At 37.5% G+C, this 26,486-nt stretch overlaps 1 protein-coding gene across 1 annotated transcript in view; it reads left to right on the top strand.

Moving 5' to 3' along the window:
- Window positions 1-24,546, top strand: part of LOC150107511 (nucleolar protein 4-like) — a 151,706-nt gene extending 127,160 nt beyond the window's left edge. The window contains exons 6-12 of the mRNA XM_090392118.1: window positions 9,903-9,999; window positions 10,338-10,534; window positions 10,686-10,838; window positions 12,327-12,530; window positions 16,475-16,591; window positions 17,875-18,253; window positions 24,368-24,546. Of these exons, the coding sequence (XP_090248244.1) occupies window positions 9,903-9,999; window positions 10,338-10,534; window positions 10,686-10,838; window positions 12,327-12,530; window positions 16,475-16,591; window positions 17,875-18,253; window positions 24,368-24,546 (1,326 nt within the window). The remainder of the gene's footprint in view (window positions 1-9,902; window positions 10,000-10,337; window positions 10,535-10,685; window positions 10,839-12,326; window positions 12,531-16,474; window positions 16,592-17,874; window positions 18,254-24,367) is intronic.
- The last annotated feature ends 1,940 nt before the right edge of the window (window positions 24,547-26,486 follow it).

The following is a 26,486-nucleotide window of genomic DNA, read 5'->3' as shown; positions in this document are numbered from 1 at the left end:
CTCAACTTCACATATCGTTACCAACAGAAAAAAAGAAAAGTGCGCAGGTAATCTAAAATGGAAAATGCTGACACTTCCGACGACGCGGGGTCATCAAAACAGCGATCGAAAAACCCGACTGTCGGCAAAGAGATAATGTTTCGGGCGACAGCGTCTGTCTGCTGCGAGGCAAAAACAGTCACTTTCATTGAGTGTAAATTAAGGAAACTGCTGGTGAACTCGACTAGCATGATTTATCAGTCAATCAATTGTGCCTAATGCAAGAACTTCAGTCAAAAAAAAAAAAGCAAAAAAGGCGACAAAAATGAGAAATGTTGTTAACAAGTTCATGTTCCGTCTGCATGACCTACATTGTGATCACACACACACACTTGTTGATCCGTAGGCTGCAGTTCTATTGATTCCAACGTGTCGCCCGTTTCCAAGTCAACGACTAATGCCGCCCGAAGACAACTTTTGTGCGCCAGCCCTGTGAGACACGTTCCACGTCATTGATTAGTATAGCCAACCGTTCAGATGTTGTCGTTTCCGCGATGAAAGGATATTCATCGGAAGGCATCCTGGTCCTGATTAACCTCTGCATACGACAGCTTATGGTCTATGACATTGCGTGCGTCAGCGCACATTGCTGCTTTACTTTGAATTTTTCACCGGAAATCGCTATTATCAATACGTGTGTTGTTGTTGTTGTTTCCACAGTGGTTAACTTGAACAATGACCGTGCCAAGAATGATGGGAATAAAGTCTTGTTAATGATTGGATTATCATACGTCATTATTTTTCACATATCAAAGTGAATTTGTATTATTCATGAAGATTGTAAGATAAGTGAAATCCTTAAATTTAATTAGTCCTAAAACGGAAGCCTGACAATTGATCCTGATGGAAGCAATTGTTAATATAAGTTCTGCTTTGTCAGGCTACGTATTCCTAGTTTTAAGGAACACTTTGCTTTCGTGAACTGATGATGATGAACTGGATAAGTTTGTCAATGTCATGCAAAAACATATTTGCAATGGTAGCTAAAATCATCATCATCAAATTCCTGACATTTACCCTCCAGGGGTGTACAGGATATGATGGTACAACATGAAAAATTTACATCATTAATAACTTCCTATCTACAATTTTCCTCCGAATCAATCTGTTACCTGCCAAGACTCCAACATTATCAGATCTTATATTTCTATCTTCTAAGGCGCTTTTTACCGTATCAATCCACCTATATCTGGGTCTTTTTCCTAGCAACCTGGCATAGAACTTGTTTTGCTAATCTTTCCTCTCCCATTCTGTTCTCTCAGGTGATATGGTCATTTAAGTGACCATATCACCTGAGATTAGCTCTGCTAACACATTCCTGAATGCTAAGAATGTTGATTCTGTTGTCTATTTCCATATTTAATTTACCGTCTTCATTAAAAATAGCGCCCAAGTAGCTGAAATGTTTTGCTTGTTCTATGTGTTCTCCATTCACAATGCAGTTGATATTTTCACTGTTCTTGCCTATTTTCTTTGTTTTTGTTTTGTTATTGCTGACCTTCATACCATATCTATTACAACAGTTATTCAATTTAGTCAGGGAATCTTGCAAACTTGTAGCGGATTTATTTAGAAGTATAACATCATTCGCATAAAGCAAAGAGCTGACATTAACCTCTCCAATTTTGATATCAGGTTTAATACCACTTTCCTTCAATTATGTGATCCATAGCCAAAATCACTAAAAATATACTCGTTCAAAAAGCAATTACGAGTTCTGGTAAGTCAGTAGATCTAAAGCAGTGATTATTTAGAGTTCTTGCAGAACACTCTAAATAGACACTCGTCCATGCCAAACAGTAGCTTCTTACTAATGAATTCGAGTGAACAGGTGCAGTACGTTTGAAAATGCTGCTAGCATCGTGAGACTTCTACAGCATAATATAAATGCGAATGGAGCATATCTTATTTACAAATGGAAGTGACTGATAGTGTCGTTGTAACCTGAAATGGGCTAACTAGAAAGATTGAGATATAAAATTTGCTTTCTAACAAATCGCTTATATGGTAATAAATAGGTAGAGCAACAAGCTCCGTGGATGGAGAACAAGTTATACACTTTTCAAAAATAAAAGCTATTTATGTGAAGGTGAAATGCGATTACTTTCCAAACACTTATGGCACCTATCTCACTAAGAAAGCCAAGTCGTTTGTGAAAGTTTACTCTGTGCGCAACAAGTTGCATGTTCTGCTGATAGGTAGCAATTTACACAGTGCCGGAAATATCAACGGCTTTGTGTTGCTATGGCAACGGCTCTTGTTCATTGCAGGATTAGAGACACGAGTGTCTGACAGAGAAGAACCCGTTTCAATATGGTGCTTAAAATTCTGGTCAGGCTTCTCGCTTCATGAGTGCAGTTGAGGGGGAGGGAGGAGTACATTTTCCTGAACGTCCATGTCCTGAGTAATGCAGTCTTTTGTCAAAAATTGGTGTTAGCTGCAAGTACAAAATAGCTACATTCACCACCCACGTTGCAAGAGCAAAATATTAAAGAAGTTCTTAGACCCGATTTTCACGAGATGACTTGTATTCATATGGGCGAGGTTTTTGTCCCCTCGTACAACTCATGTCGGTATGCTGTCCTAATTGAAATCTAATATAGACCATATTTTTAGATTTAATCATTATTAAGTCTTTAATTATCTTTTAAATTTGTAATGAAAAGTATAAGACGGCAAGACAAGACGAAGATTGAGATTACGTTTCTCGTCATCTCAATTTTCCCGATCCAATTTATTTCCTATAAAATGATTAGACCATCCTGACTAAAGTAAATAAACAAAATGTTTCCGGTCTCTTTCTAAGATGACGAATTTATTATAACATTTCCCCCACATAAGGTTGTAAACCTATAGAGTATTAGTACGCCGCTAAGGGTTAAAGAGCCACTTTAAGCCTCCGATAAGCAGAATTCTGATTTCATAGTAGTTGATGGAATACACCTAAAGACTCATATAGATTTGAAAGTAGAGATGTACTTTGGTCATTAAAAATACCTAAAACCCTTTATGCGCAGTTTATTATATTTAATAAATTTTCTACTATCAAATCAAGTAAAGACTCTGTCAAAGACGTTATCGTTGCATCTGCTGAAAAGTGTCTTTTCATTTCTCCTGTAAGGATAATAAAGTGCAATGCAATATGGAAGAATGGCTTCCCATACTTCGTTACTGCAGCCTGCTATCGGTTTCCATGTTCGTCTGATCACGTGGTGTGTTTAACTTTCAAGCTACAGTTTCCTTTTGCCTCTTTATTCACTGATCCAATTTGCGTTATCAGTTCTTGATTGGATTTAGTAAAGGGGGGGAGGACATGTCGTTAGTTTCTTAGGCAAAAAACATACTCTGCAGATTTTCAAAATCGCTATTGAATAACACACTAAGTAACATTGAGGCTTCTTTCCAGACCGGGCACTATTTCGCATGTAAAGGTATGGTCACGTGTATTTGACGAAAGAAGCGCTTAATTTGTTTCGAACAGCAGCACAACATCTAAAAATTTTAATAAAAATTATTGGCGTTCAAGTTTGAAATTCAAAGATGCTTACATGACATCATCCAGTACTCAGCAAAGGTGACTTAAAGTAGCTTATTTTATGTACGCTAGGAAAAGTATGTTTATCATGGTTGGCATAAAATTTGCTAATGTTAACAACTAACAGTAGGTTTTTTTCTCAAAATACAACACACCTATTTGATTCGATTTAGATTTTTTTCAGTTCGTACGTACACTAGTTATCCAAAACATCTCGATGATTATATTCAAATGTGGTATTGAGACCTTACAAAAATTTTTGGAGACAGAAAATTTTGTTGCAAGGATACAGAAAGGTTATTTCTAATAACGGTCGAAGCACATAAGCGGCTAGTGTATTATGTCTGCTAATTGCGCATGTTCTCTGGGTCGGTTTGCCGGTTTTTCGCGAGGAAAAATTCCTTTCGTCTCCGATGAACTTACCTTCAATTGAAAAACCCTTATCCTCGAAGGGAGACACGAATATAAGTATTTCCAGTCAAATGGCATCCTAGATACCATGAGCTATGAAGCTCCTAATGAAAAAAAGAAATGGAATACGCTGTCACCAGCAAAACTAGGACAGGATCTGAAATCGGTGAGCGAAGGTTATTTCATACTAGGAATACTAAGGGAAAAGCAAAGAGGAAACCATCTACGCAGTGAATGACCAGAGGAAATTGTAAGGCAGACTATAAGATTATAGTTTGCTGATCACACTTTGTCTGTGCCAAATCCGATCAAATGCTCTGGAAGTGTCGGGAGTGACCACGAGTTTCTCTGAAACTTGACATGGCTTGTGTTCAGAAGTAGGTAATGTTGGATGAGATTCTGAAGCAACAAATTTTAGGAAACATCATCATCAGTAGATTACTGTTGATATCAAAACTGTTAAGCATTCTTCTAATGTGTTTCTGGCAAAAGAAAATACATGAGAAAAATAGCGTAGCGAAATTTGTAAATGGATGGCAATTGCTTGATAGTCAGTCACTGATGATATCGTTATAACATCGCTTCATAATAAATGATGTAACAATGGTATTATTAGCTGGATGAGAGAGAGAGAGAGATAAAGCGATGCAAGTATCCAAGCACAAAATGTCATTCTCAGAGACTTAAAAAGGGAATTTGACCAGAGGGTCAAATGCTGTTTGAACAAGAAGAAAGTTTTCTGAATGTAGCCCTTTCAAAGTCGGATTTTTTTTTTTTTTTTTTTTTTGTAGATTTTGTTTTCAGTACAGACTAAATGCTAAGCCGGAGTTTTTCTCTCGAGCAATTGCGATTATGTGGCTCATGGGTAAATTACGTTTTTTCAACTGTCTTTTTGCATATTCGTTGAAGATCCAAGACGCCGATAAGAGTGAAATTTTTGGTGGAAATAGTACGAATGATTACTGGCGTTTCGTTTAAAAAAGCTTTGGTTTAAAAAAACAAATAATCAGACCATTGAAAGAAGTAAAAACTCATGTAGGTGATTCCACTGTTTGGCAATATCGCAGTGCAAAGGAACAATAGACCGATGTTAATTGCACGAAGGATATTCCGTAAAAAAATAAACCAAGTTTATTTTTTTTAATAAAAAATGTCATAGCAACACTTTCTATTTGAAAAAAGGAATGGTTGAATGCAGCACATGGGGGGAGGGGATTATTAGTCTAAGTTTCCAAACGGGGAGTTGACATCTGCATCATACTTGTAAAAGATAGATAATTAAGAAAAGGTCCTGGGCATTGGGGGGGGGGGGTAGTGAAAATTATCTGGTACTTTAGTGGGTTGATGTGCAGTTTGTGTTAGATTATTGCTGACAGAAAATACCTTGGCATTTCTTCTAATCTCTTCTGAAAGAGGGAAGATAGATTAAGTTATGAACTTGGAAGCGAACGAGGAATGTAACCTGACAGTTCATGAGTATTTGTACTCACAAACTATTATTGCAGAAATTTACATTTCAGAGACAATCAGATAAGTCAGGAGGGATATCTGAATTCAGAGAGCAATAAGTCAGAGATTGTAGACAAATATTTGCGTGTCGAGAATTATTCCATGTAAAATGCAATCTGCTTTTTCCACAAAAGCTACAGTCCGACCTTTGTTTAGTCTGAGAATCAACACCGTAGATTGAAATAGTATTTTATTCAAAATATATCAATCTATTCGCAGATGACTTATATATCTCAAAGCGAAATAGAAGTGTTTTTTTTGTTTTTGGTTTACAATTCATCTATAAATTGTTTATGAATTTAATTCTCTATTCCGTGAAAACATTTAAAAATCATTTATAAAAATATATTCACTCCCTGTAGAAATAAAAACCAACTTGTATTCTGCCTCACCAAAAATATGTTTGTAATTCACGATCTTCAAAATTGTGTTTTATCTTAAAATTTCGGAATTTTTTTTTTTTTTTGGATACTTATCTGCTGTCAACACTTACTATTTGAAAAAGGAATGGTTGAATGCAATACATGAGGGAATTATATTAGTTTGAATATGGAAAAAAAATTCATAAATGAAGTTTAACGCTGCTGCTAAGGCAGTAAAGACAGCAAAGCAAAAGGCTTGGGAATCCTTTGGAGAAAGATTAGACCCATCCTATACAAATGCAAACAAAATATTCTGGCAAACAATCCACCGCCTTCGAGGGAGGGAATTGTGCACAGCAAGGGCAATTAAGGCCTCTGATGGTGCACTTTTAACAACTGAGAAGGATATCCTCCACAGATGGAGGGAATACTTTGAGAGCCTGCTTAACCCGGGTGGCTCAGCAGTTGTGGACATCCAAGAGGTGCAGATCAGGGCGATGACTAGTCTCCCAGCAGAAGAGGTCCATTTAGCAATAAAATCGCTAAAATTGGGCAAGGCTGCTGGCGATGATAAAATTCGGCCCGAAATGCTAAAAGCCTTAAATCGAGACGGTGTTCTCTGGCTGACTCGAGTGTGTCAGGCTGCTTGGATATCTGGGCGAGCACCAAAGTAATGGCAGACAGGCATAATAATACGAGTCTTCAAGAAGGGAGACCAGAAGGATTGCAGTAACTATCGTGGCATCTGTCTGCTCAGCCTGCCTGGGAAAGTGTATGCTAGGTGCTTGGAAAGACGATGCAGGAGCATAGTTGAGTCAAAGTTCCAGGAAGAACAATGTGGCTTTCGTCCTGGTAGAAGCACAACTGACCAAATCTTCACTTTACGGCAAGTCTTTGAGAAATCTTGGGAATATGCCAAGAATGTCTACACATGTTTTGTGGACTTGGAGAAGGCATGTGACCGGGTTCCTCGGGATAAGCTTTGGCAAGTAGTACAGGAGTATGGAGTGGATGGCCAACTATTAGCTTCCATCGAGTCCCTGTATGAATGCCCAGAGTTTTGTGTCAGGGTAAACAGCACAAAGTCTGAACCTTTCACAGTCTCCGTTGGCCTCCGCCAAGGGTGTGTTTTGTCACCCCTCCTTTTCATAATATTTATGAACTGGATTGATAGGCACAGCCGAGGCAGTGAGTGTGTCAGAATTGTAAGATGTAGCATAGGACGTCTGCTTTTTGCAGATGACCTAGTTCTGCTTAGCTCTTCCACAGATGACCTCGCGGACCCTGGATAGGTTTGTAGCTGTTTGTGCAGACGCCGGAATGAAGATCGGTGTGGCCAAAACTGAAACATTTGTGGTCTCAGGACAACCATCCCAGTGCACTCTACATGTGAGTGGAATCCCACTGAGGCAGGTGGAGAAGCTTAAATACCTTGGGTCCATATTCACGAGTGATGGAAAGTGAGATGTAGATACTCGAATAGACTACTCGAAGAGCTAGATACTCGAATTGACTTAGGAAGCTCAATATTGCGGGAGCTTGGCCTTTCGGTAGTATTGAAGCGGGAGTTAAGCCAGAAGGCAAAGCTGGCTGTCTTCAATACAGTCTATGTCCCTATCCTCACCTATGGGCATGAGAGTTGGGTAATGACCGAAAGAATGCGGACACGAATCCAAGCAGCTGAAATGAGGTTCCTTCGAGGTTGCGGGGCTGACAAGACTCGACAGAGTCAGAAGCTCTGCAATTCGGGAACCCTCAATACTCAACCGCTGCTTCTTCATGTTGAGAGATCACAGTTACGTTGTTACGGGCACCTAGTCAGAATGCCATAAGAGAGGCTCCTTCAGCAGGCCCTCTTTGCCAAGCCAGAGGGTGGGAGGCCACGTGAAAGGCCAAGGACTCGCTGAATAGATTATGTCCAAAACCTTGGGTGGACATGTTAGGGAATCCCACCAGAACACCTGAGCTTGGTGACAGAAGATCGTGACCATTGGAAGTTCCTCTTGCAGCTGTTGCCCCCACAACCCAATTAGGAAAGGTGGGCCTTGAAGATGTATGTATGTATGAAGTTTTTAATTTTTGCATTATTTTGCCCATGTTGATTTAACGTCTCGTTAGAATAGTAGCAAGCATATCGCATCATTTGCTCTCAGCTGACCTACGGTAGATTCCCATTTATGATACGAGAAAGGTTTATAAAATGTTTCATCTGAAGATAATTAATTCGCCCTTATGAGATGGTGACAGGGTTTCTACTCCTGGTAATTGATTATTTTGATTATTATTCCCTAAAACAGGCAAACTGGCTAGAAGACAGCTGCATTTAACAGGCAAAAATACGCCAATTATTAAAAACTTGGTCTTGAGTGGATTTACTGCTCATATAGTAAGAAAGATTCGTCAGCTTAAACTGCGTACTTGTGGTATCCAAAACAATCGTCAGCATGACTCTCACTTCACCACCACCATAGCTAAAATTGATCACGTGTTGTAATGTATCTACCCTATATATATAAAATGATAAGCCTTTTTGTGTAACGTTTTTCTGTCACTTTTTTTGTGTAACGTTTTTTTCAAGTTATTTGAAACTCAGGGGAGAACCGGCCTACCAGTCCGGAACTCGGGGTTGGGTGCCGTAGGTGCAGGGGTGGAGGGCGGAAATCCCCTTTCGAGTCATCAGAATTCAAGGAGAACCGGCCTACCATTCTGGAACTCGGGGGTTTGTTTGCCGTAGGTGCCAGGGGTGGGAAGGAACCCCCTTTCGACTCTTCGAAATTCGAGTCATCAGAATTCAAGGAGAACTGGCCTACCAGTCCGGAACACGGGGGAGGGCGCCGTAGGCGCCAGGGGGCGGATCCCCCTCGTTATAATATAACTACATAACAGTCAAAGAAACGAAAAATATTTCTAAAAGGTGGATCTGGATCTTAGGTATCAGCAGAAAAATTATTTTACTTTAAAATTAAACATTTCAGAAAAGTAAACCAGAAAGTTAGCTCCCAATTCGAGTTATAACATTTTATTGTGAATCAAATTAAGGTTTATTTTAAATTCAACATTGTGTTTCGTGTTCGAAAGGCTTTCTGTCTGCTAAATATTACGAATTATTACAATTCAGGATAACGAACAATGTCGTGTTGGGATTATCCTACTGAAATCAACAACAAAGCACATCAATGATTATGTCATGCTAAATCTCAGGGAGGATTTCCTCTAAACTCGCTACTACACTTAATCTCTTAATCACCGTACTTGAATTTTCATCATTCGAAGTACGTCAACAGAGGCTTTAGAATACATAGTATTCTACAGCCAAGTATGAATGGGGTTTTAGAAACCCTTCGCCACCGAAAACGTGTCAATGGAAGCCTGGGGATAATGAATAGTAACAATTGGCTCAGGGAGGCAGTGCGAAAACGCTATGTCAGTCATTCACGAGGTGCGAAGTGCACTTCGGAATTGAAAAACTACTTATGAGTAACTTGAAGCGTAGAATATTCTGTGCATGTGTGAATAATTGTGAAATATTCTATCCATTATTATACTGAATTCAGGTGATGTTTATCATCTGAATTTCTACTCTTCATGAAGTTGATCAGGATCTCTCCGTTGCTAGGTATTTTTGCTAGCAAAGGAAAATTTCAATAATGTTCAATATAATTCGCTTTTTCTTGGGTTTTGAGGACAATTCACGCCATCTAATTTTTTACTTTAAATCTGCATAAACATAATTGATTGTTTGAGGACCAGCCGCCGACTTGTAGTTAGTGACTTGGATTGGCATGAGAAACCCAACTCCTGCTGTTCTTCTCGGCTTAGGCATCCTTGTGTGTGCGTGTCGAATACATTCAGTGCCATCAGAACCATGGTGAGTGAAAAAGTTTTCTGTATACACATCTTTTAAAGGAACGAAATGAAACAAAACAAACCAAAAACCATTTAAGACATTAAGTAGTTATACTGTCTGACATTTGCTTTGCAAGGCAAGAATGCTAATACGCATTCTTCTTTCTTTTTCTTCCTCTCCCTTTTTTTAAAAAAACTAGCAGGATTCCGAGGACATCGAGAGTGAAATTAGTGAAGGCGCTCAGACGCCGGAGAACGAGAGTACGGAGCAGCAATATGACTGCCATTCCGAAGAAGGTAAATATCTCTTAATATACAACACAAATTGCTGTACATTCGCGATGATAAATTCGCTCATAATGCTTAAATATCACTATAGAATTTGTTACACACACACACACACACACATACTAATAAACTTAAATAATTTTATATTACATTTCTTTTTAATGTTTTTGTAACTTCTCGAAATAAATATTTATTAGATTACAAGTAATGTACTAACTTCACAAAATAAATACCTCAGAAAGTTCTTAAAAATAATATTTTCGTTTATTTTCTTGTCTCATATATTTCATAAAATATATGAGACAAGACTGAGATTTTCGTTGTTCAAGGTGTCGTTCCTTTTGCAGTGGTCGAAGATGGAGATAACCACACGATGTCCGATCTCCCAAATGAGCACAACGTTAGTGTTGCCGACTGTCCTTTGGATATGACTAGCGTGCACCACGAAAATGAGCGCTTACACTGGTCATCGGAAGAACCAATCAATATGACCAAAGTCGAGTACATACGGAGCCATCAGGACCACTCTTATGACAGAGCCATGGTGAGTGACGATGTGCTGGTATGAGGAAGGTATTTCGTTTAATTTCAACTAGAGTATTACAAATATGCAGAAAAATGTTGTTCCTAACTGTAATCAATGACCATCGCTGGGTGAAAACGTGTTATTTCTCCGTTCTTTTTCATATCTACAGAGTCCTTGCGTTGGATGTGTAAAGCGTGATACTTCGGCCACTCCTGATGAGCTCTCGGGTGGTACAAAAGACGAAGACGACGACGAAGATGATGACGATTCCGATAAGATAGACATCAACAAATACGATCCAGAAAGATTAAAGGCGTTCAACGTAAGATAATTTTTTTTATATTCGATTATGTTTAGTAATGACCGAAAATCCGCACTCACGTAGTACTCACTTAATCGGCTAGCTCGTTTATCCGACCTCAGATGGACTAATTTGGAAGATATACAATGAAAAAATTATAAATAAATGAACTATCATATCTCGAAGTCATTTTGACATTTCACTAAATATCTTTAAGCAATTACTTTCTCTCTTGACTCAACTATTTTGAGTTGAGTCAAGAGAGAAAGTAGTCATATACATATGACTACTTGTGTAGTCATATGTATATGCTATAGATCATTGAAATGTGTAGGAGGTAATTACATGAAGATATTGTTAAATTCACCACAGGAGAGGTTAATTAACATCTATCAATATATCAATAATACATGGTAATCACCAGTGTCATGTTATTTTGAGTAGCGCAAACTTTGACTGAGAAACATGGAATCCTATACGCGACTAAAGTAATTTTAAAGCACCAAGACAAAGCCCGTGTCTCTTTATTGTTTTTTTTTTCTTTTTCAACCCATCCGTCCCTTAGGAATGATTGAGCCCCCTACTCAAGGATCACTGTGAATTAATGCAACCAGCAAGCCACTTCTTTGCTAATATCCCCTAACCGCTAATATTTATGCCTATAGATATGTGTATTAATCTGTAGATAAGTCTATATAAATATGTGTGGAGCCTGTTTTCCAGACAAAAAAAAAAAATTCACGTTTCCCAGAGAAACCTTTTCACCTCCATATGAGACCATCTAACTACCACTTGATTGAAAACATCTGATAAAGGTTACTCAGAGGTTTCGAATCTTTCCGATCTTTCCAACCAAAGGACTTACCAACTGAATTAGAGACTTATCATTGCTATTTAGGCAAGTTATTCTTGTCATATAAAGGACTTTGGATAGTTCCATTCAGTTTGAGAACTACCATTAAAAAAATATTTTTTTCTCTCTTATTTACAGAATATATACACAGATGTGCAAATAAAAAAAAAAAAAAAAAGAACAGACCTCTAATTTGTAGGTTGTACTATAAAATTAACATTTAATCATTTTAAGATTTATCGTGATAGAACAGTAATTTTTCCTTTCAGATACACTAAAATATAAAGCTAACCGTGAATGCATATTAGTCTAAGTCTGTCTAGCTATAACAGTTTTCCTCTCACTAAAGACGTCCCTGAAAACACCTGCAATATGCAGTCCCAAATTATAAATGAAAACCGTTTCAGATGCTAGGACCACTTCTGAAAATGCATTTAATGATGAAATACAGTTGCTATTTCGTTTTTTTTTTGGGGGGGGGGGGTTACTGCGGCAAAGATTAAGAAATATAACCATGTAATGCTTGATTATGAACTATAAGCGGTAATAATTTCTTTTTGTAAGGATCCATCTAACATTATTAGTTTGAGTACATTTGCTTAAATCATAGCAAAAACGATTCTCGAATATTTAATATTTCTCTAATTTTTCTTTAGATGTTTGTGCGGCTTTTTGTTGACGAGAATCTGGACCGGATGGTTCCAATTTCCCGACAGCCAAAAGACAAGGTTCAAGCTATAATCGACTCGTGCGCACGGCAGTTTCCCGAATTTGGTGAAAGAGCTCGAAAACGAATACGAACGTATTTGAAATCTTGTAGGAGGAATAAGAGAGCTAGGGACCACAGCGGCTGGGATGTGGTGAGTTACTCTTCATGCTTAAAATAAAATTAATTTATTAAAAACTGTTTCATTTATTTATGTAGGGAAATATGATCCAAGTTTAGAAAGTTATCATATGAAATGAGACAGTGGTACTTTGAATTTCCGGTGGATGGAAATACCGTGTGTGTGTGTGTGTGTGTTATGTTGAAAAAATCCAGAAAAATTTACCTGCACACATTTCAATAGCGTGTTAGTCCTTTAGCCCTTGTCACACTTTTCACCTTTCTAGTCGCCACCATTTTGAGTAACATGAGTAGCGTGTTTTGCAATATTTTTACTTCGGTAAAACCACCAGCTAGACATCCTGGTCTGGCCCCATCTTACGTTCCAGTTCTTCCCAAAGGTATTCCATTTCTGGTTAAAGTATGGATTGTTCAGGCTTCGAATTCCATGTTTTGAGAAAGTCCGATTCTCTCAAACATGCGCAGCAGCATTTGAAGTATGACTTTGACGCATCACCATTTTGAAAGGGACTTGGAACTGTTCGGTAAAATTCCTACATTATAGGAATAGCTGCACTATCCAGAAGTATTCTCTGTAAGGATGATGTCTATATCAGCAAAACTCCAAACCACTACACAACAGCCACAAAACTACACAGTTGAGATGACGCATTTGGGCTTAAAAGATTCCTAGGAATCCCTTCTACCCACACTAGCCCATCCGATTATAAAATGATGTACTGCCATTCCTCGTGTTGATTCTGCGCTGTTGATATCAGTGGTTGATTTTCTTGTGTGTTGTGCAACTTCACGAGACAATATTGTACTTTATGTAGTGTCCATTTGCTATGCTTTTCTTGATTTGAAACATCCTCACACTTCTGTCGGTTGATCCTTTTATGGAAGAATGGGGATATTGACTTTGGATGAAGTGCTAAAGTCGTTTATTATTATGTAAAGTAGTGCAGGATATGTGATGAGAGTAATACATAGATGTATTACTCTCGGGTAAGGTGCATCGTGCCATGTAACGAGTCACTTGATTGTAGTCGGTATAAACTGGAGGAATATGATGCTCCCTAGTCACTATAACTCTGTCCGGATGAAATGGCTGCAAAAAGGGAACTGAAACAGTATGAAAGATGCTTTGTGATAGGATGCAATCAGGCAGGCCTATTTGTTCAGCAAACTACTGATAAATTGGGCCATCCCAGGTCAACAATCAGTGATATTATACTGTGATGGAAGCGCAGGGTGTCAAGTGCTACCCGCAGTGGATAACTCACCGAACGTGACCGTAGGGTGCTACTACGAAGGATAATATGTAAAAACCGCCATTCGTCGGGAACAAGTTGAATGCGGAGTTCCGGGCAGCGACTGGAACACGAATCTACTCAAAAAAATGGAAAACCGAGGCTCACAACATGAGTTTCCATTGTAGGACCGCAATATGCAAGACCCACGTTATGTTACCGGAACCAACATGCAGCGTTCTCTTCAGTGGTGCAAAGAGCGTGTACAGTAGGATGTAGAAGCTTGGAAAGCTATGTTATGAAGAGTCGAATAACGCTCCGCTCTCCACCGAAAACATATGGACAGGTGTGGATGCGGTAGATGCCTGGTGAACGCTCTTACCAGAATGCGTAACCCCAACTATGAAATTCGAAGGTGGCGGTGTGATCGTATGGTCCTATTTTTCCTGGTTTGGTCGCTGACCTCTGTTTGTGGTGACACGAACAGTGAACTCCACGAGATATCTGAACATTCTGGACAATGCGATGTTTCCTGCTTTTTGTCATTTCTACGGAACTGACCATGGTCTCTTTCAGCACGACAATGCACCCTCTCATAAAGCTGCTGCTGCTGCTAATGCGTGGTTTGTGAACATTAACGTCATCACACAACTGTCCTCCACAATGCTCTGATTTCAACCCTACTGAACATTGGGATGAACTGGAGTGTCTGGTGGGGTCAAAGAACATCCGCCCCACGGCAACCAGGACCTCATTACATGCGTACAAGAAGAATGGTCCAAAATTCTCATTGATCGCTAAGTGGAAAGTATGCCCCGTAGGATCTGCGGTCGTCGTTGGTTCCTCACACCATGGTATCCGTTGACTTCTTTCCAAGCAGTGTATATGTTCTATATATACATGTGTATATATAGAACATATATATATATATATATATATGTTCTATATCTGAGTTTCTAGAGTGTGCGTTTTTTTTTTAATTTAGAGTTCACAATATAAGTTACGTAGGCTTATATTTCTTTATAAAATATTTCCATATAAAGCAGTGACACAAAAGAAAAATCTAAGGATTTGAAGTGTTTCTTTTTTATCTGTAAAGTTACCTGAGAATTTTGAAAATCATAGCTCTAAAAAATGACGGAAAATTTAAAAAACTGGCGTGAATTTATCTTGAAAAAACATTCGATAAATGCTTTGGATCATATTTCTTTGAATCCTTCTAAAGAGATGTAACAGATTCATAATCGGCCTTTTTTTAAAATCCCTAGAGATATTTAATTCCTTAACCTTTTTTATTCGGTGAATGAAAAGAAACACGTGTGTTATTTCTCAATTGTTGCAAATTCTTGTTCTTTATTAAGAGAAGCAGCATTTACTTATAGTCATTCATAGAAGTAACGTTTGTTCTAAAAGTAAACCTTACAGATGTCATTTTCGATTTGATTCGTAAACCGCACTGGAGTTGTGGGAGAGAATTTCACGAGTAAACTTTTGTAGTTCCAGAAATATCCGCCAGAAGCTTTGTAACAGTGATTGCTAATAAAGGCTCGTCAAAATTCTGTTATTTTTAATTGCTCTGTTATTGTTCCTAATACACTGAAATGGAAGGCAGTGCTTTTAGGTCTGCTGGAAAGAGCATTTCTGAATTTGTTTGATTTCTATCGTATGGATGTGCTATGGATATATATAAAAAAAGCTTTTTTTACGTATACTGATGTAAAAAAAGAGGAATCGCTCCTTATATCGAGTTTTCGAAAGGTTGTTCATACGTAGGTCCATAGACTCTGGAACTTTGCATATGACGTTAATATCCTTTTAGCTCCAATCTAAGAGCTGTACATTCATTAATATAAATAGGATACATTAAATATCTAACCTTATTTCGCAGCCAAATATATGTAGAAACTTTGAAAGTTTCGAAAATGCGATCATAGAGCTTATGAGAATTCAACCCTGGGCATCGGAGTTGCCTTAGCTTGCGCTGTTTAGAAGACACGAGTGCTTCCCAAGCGTCTGTATCTTCGCCTTTTTGTTATTATTGTAAATTCAAATTCCATGGTGGCATAGATGCTTGTAACTATCTTCAGATGGTAGATGATTTTCACCTTCCAGTGTGTATGATCACCACAAAGCTGCTGATTGAAGGCCTGAAATGTCTTGAGAACTTTCCGCGTTTTCCCTTTACAGGAGTATTATTTAACCCTTAACTCATCCCCCTTGTCTTAACTCTATAAAGGAAACCAAACTTTTATTTCTGTTACTCTTTCTTTATGTCAAAACATATAACTTTTATTTATGTGGTGTGTGTGTGTGTGTGTGTGTGTGTGTGTGTGTGTGTGTGTGTGTGTGTGTGTGTGTGTGTGTGTGTGTGTGTGTGTGTGTGTGTGTGTGTGTGTGTGTGTGCACGAGTTTTATGTAAATCTGAGTCGTGTGGAAATGATGATAGTTGCTTACAAATGAGTATGTTCAGCGCATGCAGTAAATTATTTAAAAGTAGCTTCTTTTCCGTGCAAGGAATATATTAGAGTAGACATACATGCCGGTAAAAGATCACAAATAAATATTCGCATAAACCAGTAGCACTTGCCAATCCTTTTTGAAATATTTATCCTCTCATCTCCACACACACACACACACACACACACACCTGATGCCTCAAACTGTTGCATATGTAGAAGGGCTCAGGTGGCTACCGATGTCGCTCACTCTGTTGTTCTCTTTTCAGGCTCGCTCAGCACATCCACACCTTACCTCAGCTCTAGCGGAGCAGATTCTGGCGACTGCCTGCCAGAACGAGAGTCAAAATGCAAAGCGCATGCGTCTGGGACTCAAGCCAATAGCGGTAAGCCTGGTGAGTTGGCTAGTGTAAGGACTGGTGAACTCGTTTTTCTTGTAATGTTTCAGATAAATTATTGTTAATGATTCCGCTGCTTGTTCCGTCTGCATTTTGTGCCGTCAGCCAGAGTCTGGCGTTTCATCTCAGAAGATGTCCTTCGCGTCTGTTGCTACTATGCTCACCTGTTTGTTACCCAGAGCTTGCAACTCGAGCGTTTAAGTTTTGAAGGAACGAAGTTCAAAACTGGACAATGGACATTCGGGTACTAGAGATGAAAAATGCGTGGCACTTTCTGTGGAATGCGGTAGGTCAATAGTTATTTGTATTTCTCAGCGTTATAATCTATCCATCTACTTGTCTATGTCTGCCTGATTTTAACTCTAGGTGCGTACATACTTGTTCGTTAGTTTCTTGTTAGTTACCGGTGGGTGGATTTCGTCGTTGTAGTTTAAAACCTTCAACCATGAGTACAACTATTGCATCATAATGAGAACAGCTGAAAAATGCGATGGCCTTATTTACTTTTTTAATTAATGATAGTTTTTTGTGTTTCTTGAATGAGACCCATGATGGATAGGTTATAACCGAATGTTTTTTCTATTTTTTAACTAAAAAAAACGTCTTGTAACGTTTGCGAATGAGTCGCGAAAGGTATGTAAAATTGCTTGCGCCGATTATCACGTTTAGCAATTGGCTTAATTAGTACTTTTGGGAGGGAATGTTGGCTTGATTCGGGGGGAGTAAAAGATGAATCAGTATTCGAAATATTTCGGGGAAATCTGAGAATAATTAACTTTTCATTTCGTCGTGCCGAATTGGATGAAACTGAATCTGTGGAACATTGTAAATGAATTGTTCATTTTAGTTCGTGAACATTTAAGATTAGTTCTATGAGTATTTTTCTCGGTGAATAATTATACATGACATCGATAAACTAAAAAAATCATAAAAGAGCCCATTATATCTCTTATAATTAATCCGTATTGATATTGTTGAAAGTTTCGATATCCTTAAAAGTTAACCGATAAGTTGAACTGTAAACTCACATACTTCTTAAGCAATCTAGATTAAATATATTTAGTGCTGCCATCTGGTGGCACAAACTAATTCTATGTTGCATAGCTGTTTATATTGTTACATACGCTCATTATTTTAAGACGAAACGTTTGTTTATTAAATTGATTTTTCGCATAGATGGCAATGCAAACTGCATGTAAAAACTAGTTCTATGCTATCTGATACTGCTGTCGCTGTTCTGGAGACTGATATTGTTTACCATCTGTTTGCAGGCCGAAGTGGAACGAGGCCGTTCCAGCTCGTCGCAGCTGGTTCATCTTGGAGCCGACGGAGACCGTGGGCGTGCTACTACACCTACCAGAAGTCCACATCATTCTTCGCAGCCGCACGACATCCTTCAGACAACTCTTCGTCACGGCAGGAACGCCGTTTCTCTCAACTCACCGGTGGTGTCCACTGCAACCTACACGACGACGACACCCGTGATGGTGAATGGCACGAGCCATTCTCAGAAGCCCTCCTCGCCGTACTCTGGATCGACAAACTACAGAGCCGCCGTGTCAAATGCAAGCAATCAAAACTCGTCATCTCTGTCGCAACCATCAAACAATATCCATCATATGACGTCACACGGAGCCCACGTCAGCAATGGTAAGCGTGGTTGAATTGCAAAACCCAACCTTAGGTCCACTATCGCTCCGTGCTCGTTCTGTCCGGACCTGTTTTTTTTTTTTTATATAAGCTAATTGAACTAAAGGAGCTTAATCGATACGCCCTACAGTGTACTCTGCGGCGGTCTTTCAAGTTGTTTATCGGTGTTAAAGGCAAACATCATCTTTATGGGATATTCTAATTAAATTAATCACCAAAGCACTTAATCGGAATCCATAAAGTTTATCGCGTTTAGAACGCCACGGTCGATTTAAGTATTTATAGATGGAACACCATTTAGAAGGTTTTGGTCGATCACATTTATTTGCGATGGGGAAATTCCGTACATTCGACAGTACAGAGTCTGGTTCATCAAATGATCTTCATTGAACCGATCCCTCATATTCGCATAAAGAATGTGTATATATATATATACACCTACAATTAGTAGTTAATGTATCGATGTTAATCCCTAATGTAATTTCCCCAATGTCCATGATATTACTATGTGATTAATAACGAATGAAGCTCATAACTGCGAAGTGTCTCAGAAGGTGGGGAACAAAGCGAAGGATTTAAACCGGTTAATAAAAGTACAGAAGTGGGTGGAATACACAGATTACCAGTTATGAATCCCTCGCTCACCACACGCACACATACACCCCACAGATGCTATACTGTGTTAACAAGTAAAGAATTTTGGAGTAGTTGGCATCTTTAAATCTTTCCAAAAATATCCAATTTATATTTAATAATAATGAGATTATTGTTTTTGTTGTAGAGTAATAATATAAGAATTAAGAATTAAAAGTAGTAAAATAATTATTTTAATTGGTATTTTAGTATTGTATTCTTAGTTTAAGGTTTATTATGCTTCATCTGTCATTATCATGAGAGATTAACGTACATTTTTGTGAATCTGTCATGTTTGTGTATGTATGTATGTATGTATATAATTAGGGGTACTTACAAACTCACAATCTTCCCGTTGTAGCCTTTATTTTAGAATAAGTTGGTTATTCCTATGCCTTGAATATATATCCTCTGTGTAAATAGCGTGTTTTCTCCTGGTCGGTTTGCCTGGTTGTAGAAGAAAAGCCCTTCTATCTCCTACAGGATCGGCTAAGTCACTTTCAAATGAAAAGTTCTTATAAAGGTATTTGCGTCCTACACCGGATTCGAACCTAGGTCTTTTCATCCCAGCGCTTCGTTAAAACTGACTGAGCTGCAAAAGTACACTCACTTTCCAAAATGAATATATAATAAAACTACATAACGAAGCGAAAAAAATAGTAATATCGCTACGGTTTCGAAGCGTAAAAGTTATTCCAATGTTCTTTTAGGTTTCGCTTTAAATCTGACCTGCATTCACTTCGCAGTGAAGTCTCAAACACCATTAACTTTATAAACTCAGAGGGAAAAAATCTTGCAATCTGTACATTGATTGAAATAATATTCAAAGGCCCTGCAGAATAAGCTTTATTCCGACGGTAATGAAGCTGCCATTTTTACTCTTTCTTACACAACTATAACATTAATATAATGAAACCTTCGTGTTGTTTTTCATCTGTATTTTAACTCTTATTGTAATCTGTTTATAAGTATTAGCATACTAACAACTGTATATAAGATCACAATGGCCTATATAATGCTGTGTGGCTCCATTTTCCGAAAACTTTACTTTTTTTTTATGTTTGCCCCACAGATGGAAGGTCACAAGACCTATAACACTACAGTATCTTGTTATGGGTTATTAAAATGTAGTCTGTTGATATGTTTCTTAAAGAGCGAGAGGTTGTACTTGGTGGGAAAAAACGGCATGGGGAGGGGACTGTTCCAAAGAATAGACCTGGATGGCTGATGACAAGTTAGTTCGGTGTGTTCGAAGCTGGACAGTGTATGGTGTTGGCCAGGTTTAGTTCTTCTATGGTTAGAAGAAAGTAGATGAATGGTAGCAGCTAATTCAGAGGGGCAATGCTCATGAAGTACCCATAGAAAATGCACAGCGCTAAAACAGAGCACCTGTGATAATTGACTGAAGGGAGTTCCTGAGGGAAAGGTCATCTATTAAGCGGATTGCCCTCTTCTAAATATCATCAAGAATTCTTAATTTCGAATGCTCTACCCCCAAATGTGGGAACAGTACTACAAAGTTGGACGGAACTGAGACTTATGAAGCGTTAGGAGTTGAGAGGAAGAGAAGTAATGTTCAGAACCGAAAATAACACCAAGCTTTTTAGAGGCTAAGGTTTTTTCAAAGTTGACATTTAGTCCACATCTTTTTCCTTATGTGTATAGTGTTTGCAATGTCTGTTCCAGCCTTGCTGCGTCTTCTTCAATCAGAACGATGTCATCTGCAAAGCAGAGGTAGTTTATTCTCATGCCATTTATTGAAATGCCTCAACCTTCTTCTTTAATCTTATCTAGTGTTCTTCCCAGATGTGTGATGAAGATGATTGGTGATATTGGGTCCCCTTGTCTTGTGCCTTGACTTGTAGCAAACCAATCTCCAGTCTCACCTGCTATTCTGATTTTTGCTTGTGCTTGGATGTTTATATCTTTCAGCAGGCGGATCCATTTATTGTCCACACCATAGGATTTCAAGACAGCCCATGTTATATTTTGGTCAAAATTTTCAAATGCTTTTTGGAAGTCCACTAAACAGCAATATATCTTTTTGCTCTTTCTTCGAGCTTTCTCTGCTATTATTCTTAGTGCGAGTATTTGTTGCACTGTACTTCGATCTTGTCGAAATCCGGCTTGCTCATCCAGAAGATGTATCTCCATATGCCCCTTCAGGCGTTCTGTTAGTATTTTTATCAGCACTTTGCCAAGATGACTCATTAATGCAATAGTTCTGTAATTGGTGCATTCTAAAGCACTGCCTTTCTTATGAAGAACAACCAAGACCGATTTTTTTTCAATCTTCGGGGGCATACCCTGATCTCCATATTTCATTACATAACTTATGTATTTCTTTTGCAACTGATTCTCCCCCCCCCCATATTTTAGCATTTCGCCTATTATGTTGTCATTTCCACGACTCTTGTTATTCTTGAGATGTTTTATAGCCTTATTCACCTCCTCTTCCATGATGTCATTTTCAAAGATATCTGCTGGTGGCGAAATTGCTTTTAGTTCTTTGATTACTTCTGTTGCAGTATCATTTAGTTGATTTTTATATAGTTCGCTGCAATATCTTGTAATAAAAAATACTTTCAATAATTATATCGTTAATATCGTGATTGTCCACTGTTTTAACTGTTGCCACAATGTTTATTGAGGTCCTTTCAAGAGAAATGTATCATTTTAGTGTATATATTAAAGACTTTTTGCAAAAGGACATTACTTTTTGCAATTTAGTAAGTTGCATATGTAGATGTCGAATAATGCATAAATGATAACAGTATAATGTTTTCATTTTTTTAAATCTTAAATATCTTGAAAATAATTAAACTATAAAATACGATTTCATTCCTTCGTTATATTGACTTTAATTAGACGATACCAAATACTGATTGTATCATCAAAATTCTGAATATCGACCAAGTCCAGCCTACGATTCATATATTACATAACCCTAATTATATGAATTACTAAATTATTTTGAATACTATTAATGTATTAGATAAATAATATTCATCTTCATTGGTTTTATTTTTGATTCCCAGGGTTAGGTTTCTGTTCAGGTTCTTTAGAACTGGATATATACTGTATATTCATTTAATTTGATTGCAGATAGGTACAGGGTGTTCGGGATAAATTTGACAGTTTCGTAAGGAAAAAGAAAATCTTCTTTGTATCTATTAAATTTAATGAATTGACAAAAAAACATTACAGGCAGAGTTAATTACAATACTATCAACAAGATTTACTCAAAATAACCACCATTAGCATCGATCACAGCTTCAATTCTGCTTCGGAACCTCGAACAAGCTGATGCTACAGTCTCCCTGGGAAGGGCCGCAAAAACTGTTTTAATTTTATCCATTAACTGGGCTTTTGTATTACTGGAAGTGCGATTGGTGTCTTTTTCAACTGCGCCCCATACAAAATAATCCATGGGGTTAAGGTCTGGGGAGTTTGGAGGCCAAACATTTGGACTGGTGAAGTCGTAGAAATTTTCAGACAACCATTTTTGACTTTTCCCAGAGGTGTGGCAAGGGGCCGAATCCTGCTGCCATACATACGGCCTACCATTGGCTACCCTTGTTATCCAGGGCTTGACTACAGTTAGCAACTCCACGAACAAAGCCCGAATTCCAATGCCAGGGTTCTTCAACACCTGTTCCTGCAGATTTGCGAGGAATTCTGCTGTACGAACGCAATCAGATCGTCTGCTAGGGATCTTTCTTCTTGCTACATCCTCGTAGTCACCATTGCAAGTCTGTAGTTCATGCCTGATTGTTTTTACTGTATTCAGGGAGCATTGGGCAGCAGTCGTAATATCCTTATTTTGATGGCGGGCACGAATCATCATGATACAAGTTATTCTCTTCCATGATTCAGGTGGGTTCCAGCTATCCATCCTTTCTGACATCTTGTATATGAATGAAGAAGGGTCCAAACTTTTAAATGAAGAGAAGTGTGTGTTAATACATGTAACTTACGGAAAAATATAATTAATTATAAATATGTCAAATTTATCCCGAACACCCTGTATATGAAAGGGAGCGCCCGTGTTGCTTAGTGATAGTGTTTCTGGTAATCCTAGATGCCAAAAGAAAGGCTGTTATAGATTCGATTCTAGTAATCGACTAGAAAGAAACTTTTCCAAGGCCTTTTTCTTCCTGTTTTCCAGAGTTAGTCGATCTGTAGCACAAGCAATTAGTTTCCTTCTCTCAGAAAACTGGATTTAACTTCGCATCTCAGAAAAAATGGCCACAGACCTCACATTGTTTCAAATAGTGATACTAGTTAGGATTTAGAAACATTAAATTGCGGCAATTGTCTGTGGTACCCTTTCTAGAGTGCCTTTAAAACTATTGATAGCCAAAGACTTCAATGCGGGTTGATGGCTACTAGAAGTCTCTACTCCGATTTCTAAGTTAGTTAAAGCTATAAGGATATACGTCAGAAATGCTTACCAATCGGTACTAGCATTTCTCTTCATACGGTATTTGGTTGAATTTTTTAACCAGTAAGAAGCAAAATGACCGCCTCGAGTAACCATATAAGAATTAAGAAAGGATCAGGGAGTGATATGAAATTATGAAAATGGCACCCTCGTTGTGCATCGCGTTTGCTTGTTCAACCGATATTGCCTTCAATGAATTTAAACTCAGAACAAGTCGTTGATGAGAACAATATTTTTCTTCATCTTTTTCGTGTTGCTGTTTTCAGTATTTGCTGCGATTTTTTGTTGACTAACGAATTTCGTATGTTCTGTACTAATTTTTTCTGAGCTTCCAAAGGTTGTGTGTACAATATTGACCTATTCAGGAATGTGCTAAGAAACAGCTCAGCTAATGAACTAATACAGACATCAGTCACCCTTACCGATGTCTGTATTAGTTCATCAGCTGATCTCTACTTGCTAGAAAAATAATGTACAGTTGCTAGATAAGTATGTCCACTGAAAATATCTTTCTTTTAAAAGTATAAAGTAGTCTTTTAGCATTGTGTTAAAAGATTGCAGTTTCCGACATAAATGGGCGTATTTTATTTAAAAATAAGCAAAGATAATTCAATGAACGTGGCGATCTGGGAGAAGCCAAAAAGCTTTTCCCAGATCGCCACGATCTGGGAGAAGCTTTTTCCCAGAACAATCTACGATATATAAAAACTGTAAGGGAAATGTACTGCTGTTTGGATTTGGCGCAACTGCTTTGAAGTCCCCATTACTCTTTATTCCATCTTCATTATAGGAACAAGATGAAGTATTTTAAGTAAAATAATTATTTTACTTAAAATACTATTATTTTAAGTAAAATACGTTTCCAATTAACATTATATTTTCAGATTAAGTTATTTATAAAGCATTTCAAAAGTAAACAAGTTTTAGCATATTTTTAACGTTTAAATTTTATTTTTTTTTTATTTCTGGCACGTGTTTTTCACTGCCAGGAACAGCCACGCACAAAAGCCGCTGATCTTTTTCGTTTCATTATTCAGGGCCGACAGATCTCAGCATGAAAAAGCCTTCAAACAGTAACAGCAGTAGCAGTAAATATTCGTTGAATCCAGGAGAGGTTGCAGCAGTAAAACAACTCATTGCTGGCTACAGAGAATCTGCTGCTTTTCTTCTTCGATCCGCAGACGAGCTCGAACAACTTCTTCTACAACAGAACTGATCATTTGGTGTATTGAGTGTGTGCATGTTAAGCCTTCTCTTGCCGTCTTAAAATTTACTGTCGATTCACCGAAAAGGTTCCGTGCTGCCATCTTGTGGCAAACAGGTGAACCACATCCAACTTCTCCCCATCCCAATTTTTCTATTCTTGGGGGAGTTAAAAAAAAAAACGCATTTTTTTCATATCGAAGCCACGTGGCGAATAGGTGGCCTTCCATTTTTTCGATGATGTATGTGGCTGATGTTACCTTAAAATGCAGCTAAAAATGTGATTGTGGTTTTTCTTACTCTTGTTACATTTGTATTTTAGATGTTTAAAAAATCATCCAAGATGGACCAATGTGTAGTGATTGCCTTGCCCTGTAACAGAAAGTGATGTATAATTTAATTTTGTTAAGGATTATGCGGTACCAAGGGGTGGTACCCCCCCGTTCGTAAAACACACAAACTTTTTCGAAGGTATTCAAGAGATGATATTTTGTTAAGGTTTAATTATATGAATATGTAAAAGGTGTAATTGTATATAAATATATAATATAAATAGATAGACGTTTGTGTGCGTGCGTGTGTGTGTGTGTGTGTGTGTGTGCGAGAAAGTGTGCGCGCTCGCGTTATTATTCAGCACATGTATAGGCCTATTTATTTGTAAGAAATCACTGCCACATGAAGATCCATTTTAAATATTGCTCTCGTTCCACCACATTCCTTTTTTATATAAAGGTAAAGTTCCTTGATTATTTTTTATTATTCTTCGAATAATATTTTATGAATAGGAGGCAGGGATCTTCCTTTTTGTGTATTCTTGTGGTGCAGTGTGATTTGTAAAGCCAAATATTTGATATTTATGCTGAAGGAGCCAAAATACCGTTTTAAAGAAATTATTGGAAGACACCTTTATTATATTTTATCTGAATTTTCTCGTCAAACATTATTATTATTGCGAAAACTATATAGTAAAACAAAAAAAAAATGTTATTATTTTTGTTATAATATTCGTCATATTATGCATTTCTTTCTGCCACCTAGTGGCGATATGCGAATTCTCTTACTCTTGTCAATTTTATAATTTAAATAAATAAAACAATTAGAATGAAATTAAAAGTAAGAAATAAATAAATTAAAATCAATTATCCCAACACATCGCTGTAATATTTAATTTTCTGTCCTTATTTTATTTATTTATTTATTTTTATTTTTTGGTGAAATATTTATAATTTTTAATTATTCTACGAATGGAATTGTAAAGTATTCTAAGTAATGGTGATGTGATTTCATAGCCAAAAATAATGTAATTAAAACGTAAAGTAAGAATTTTTAAGCATAGAGAATTTAATATATTTGCTAAATGCTATTTAAAAGTAAACGTCTTTGATAAATTATAGGCAGAACTTTTTTCTTAATCACAAATAGTTCGTAAACTAGCTTCTAGAGGTCGTGCTAGATTGTTCTGCCTTTCTGTTCACAAGATGTGGCGGATATTAACCCGACAATTTCTAGAAACGTAAGTGGCCTTTATCTACGATCAAAGAAAACTTACAGAACATGTTAAGTGTGCTGATATCTTCGTGTTGGCCTCATGAATTTAAGCAGACATTTTTCGTGTCAAGAAAGTAAGAAGCTGTAATCAAAGATCTTTGATACGAAAAAAAAGAAAAATAAAATCCAACAAAACACACTTTAACTGTATATAGCATTAAAGGATATTCCTTAAGAACAAAACGCACTCTCTAATACTAGTCATTTAACTCACTGAACCTTTTTATTTATTATTTTATTTATCGGGAGAAGTCCATAAAATACGTCAAGGTGAGATTATTGATTAAATCAAAACCTTAGTGCTGCCATCTTGTGATGAATATATTAACTAAATTAATTTCTAGAGAGTTGGATAATGTTTTGTGCAATTCGTTGTAAAGTCAGAATGTACAGTTTTATTTTCAT

Source organism: Typopeltis vanoorti, chromosome 4 (genome assembly GCF_054136105.1).
Source record: "Typopeltis vanoorti isolate ZY-2024b chromosome 4, IOZ_Tvanoo_1.0, whole genome shotgun sequence".
Taxonomy (NCBI): Eukaryota; Metazoa; Arthropoda; class Arachnida; order Uropygi; family Thelyphonidae; genus Typopeltis; species Typopeltis vanoorti.
Note: the sequence above shows the minus strand (reverse complement) of the source record. Positions and strands in the feature narration are given on the sequence as shown.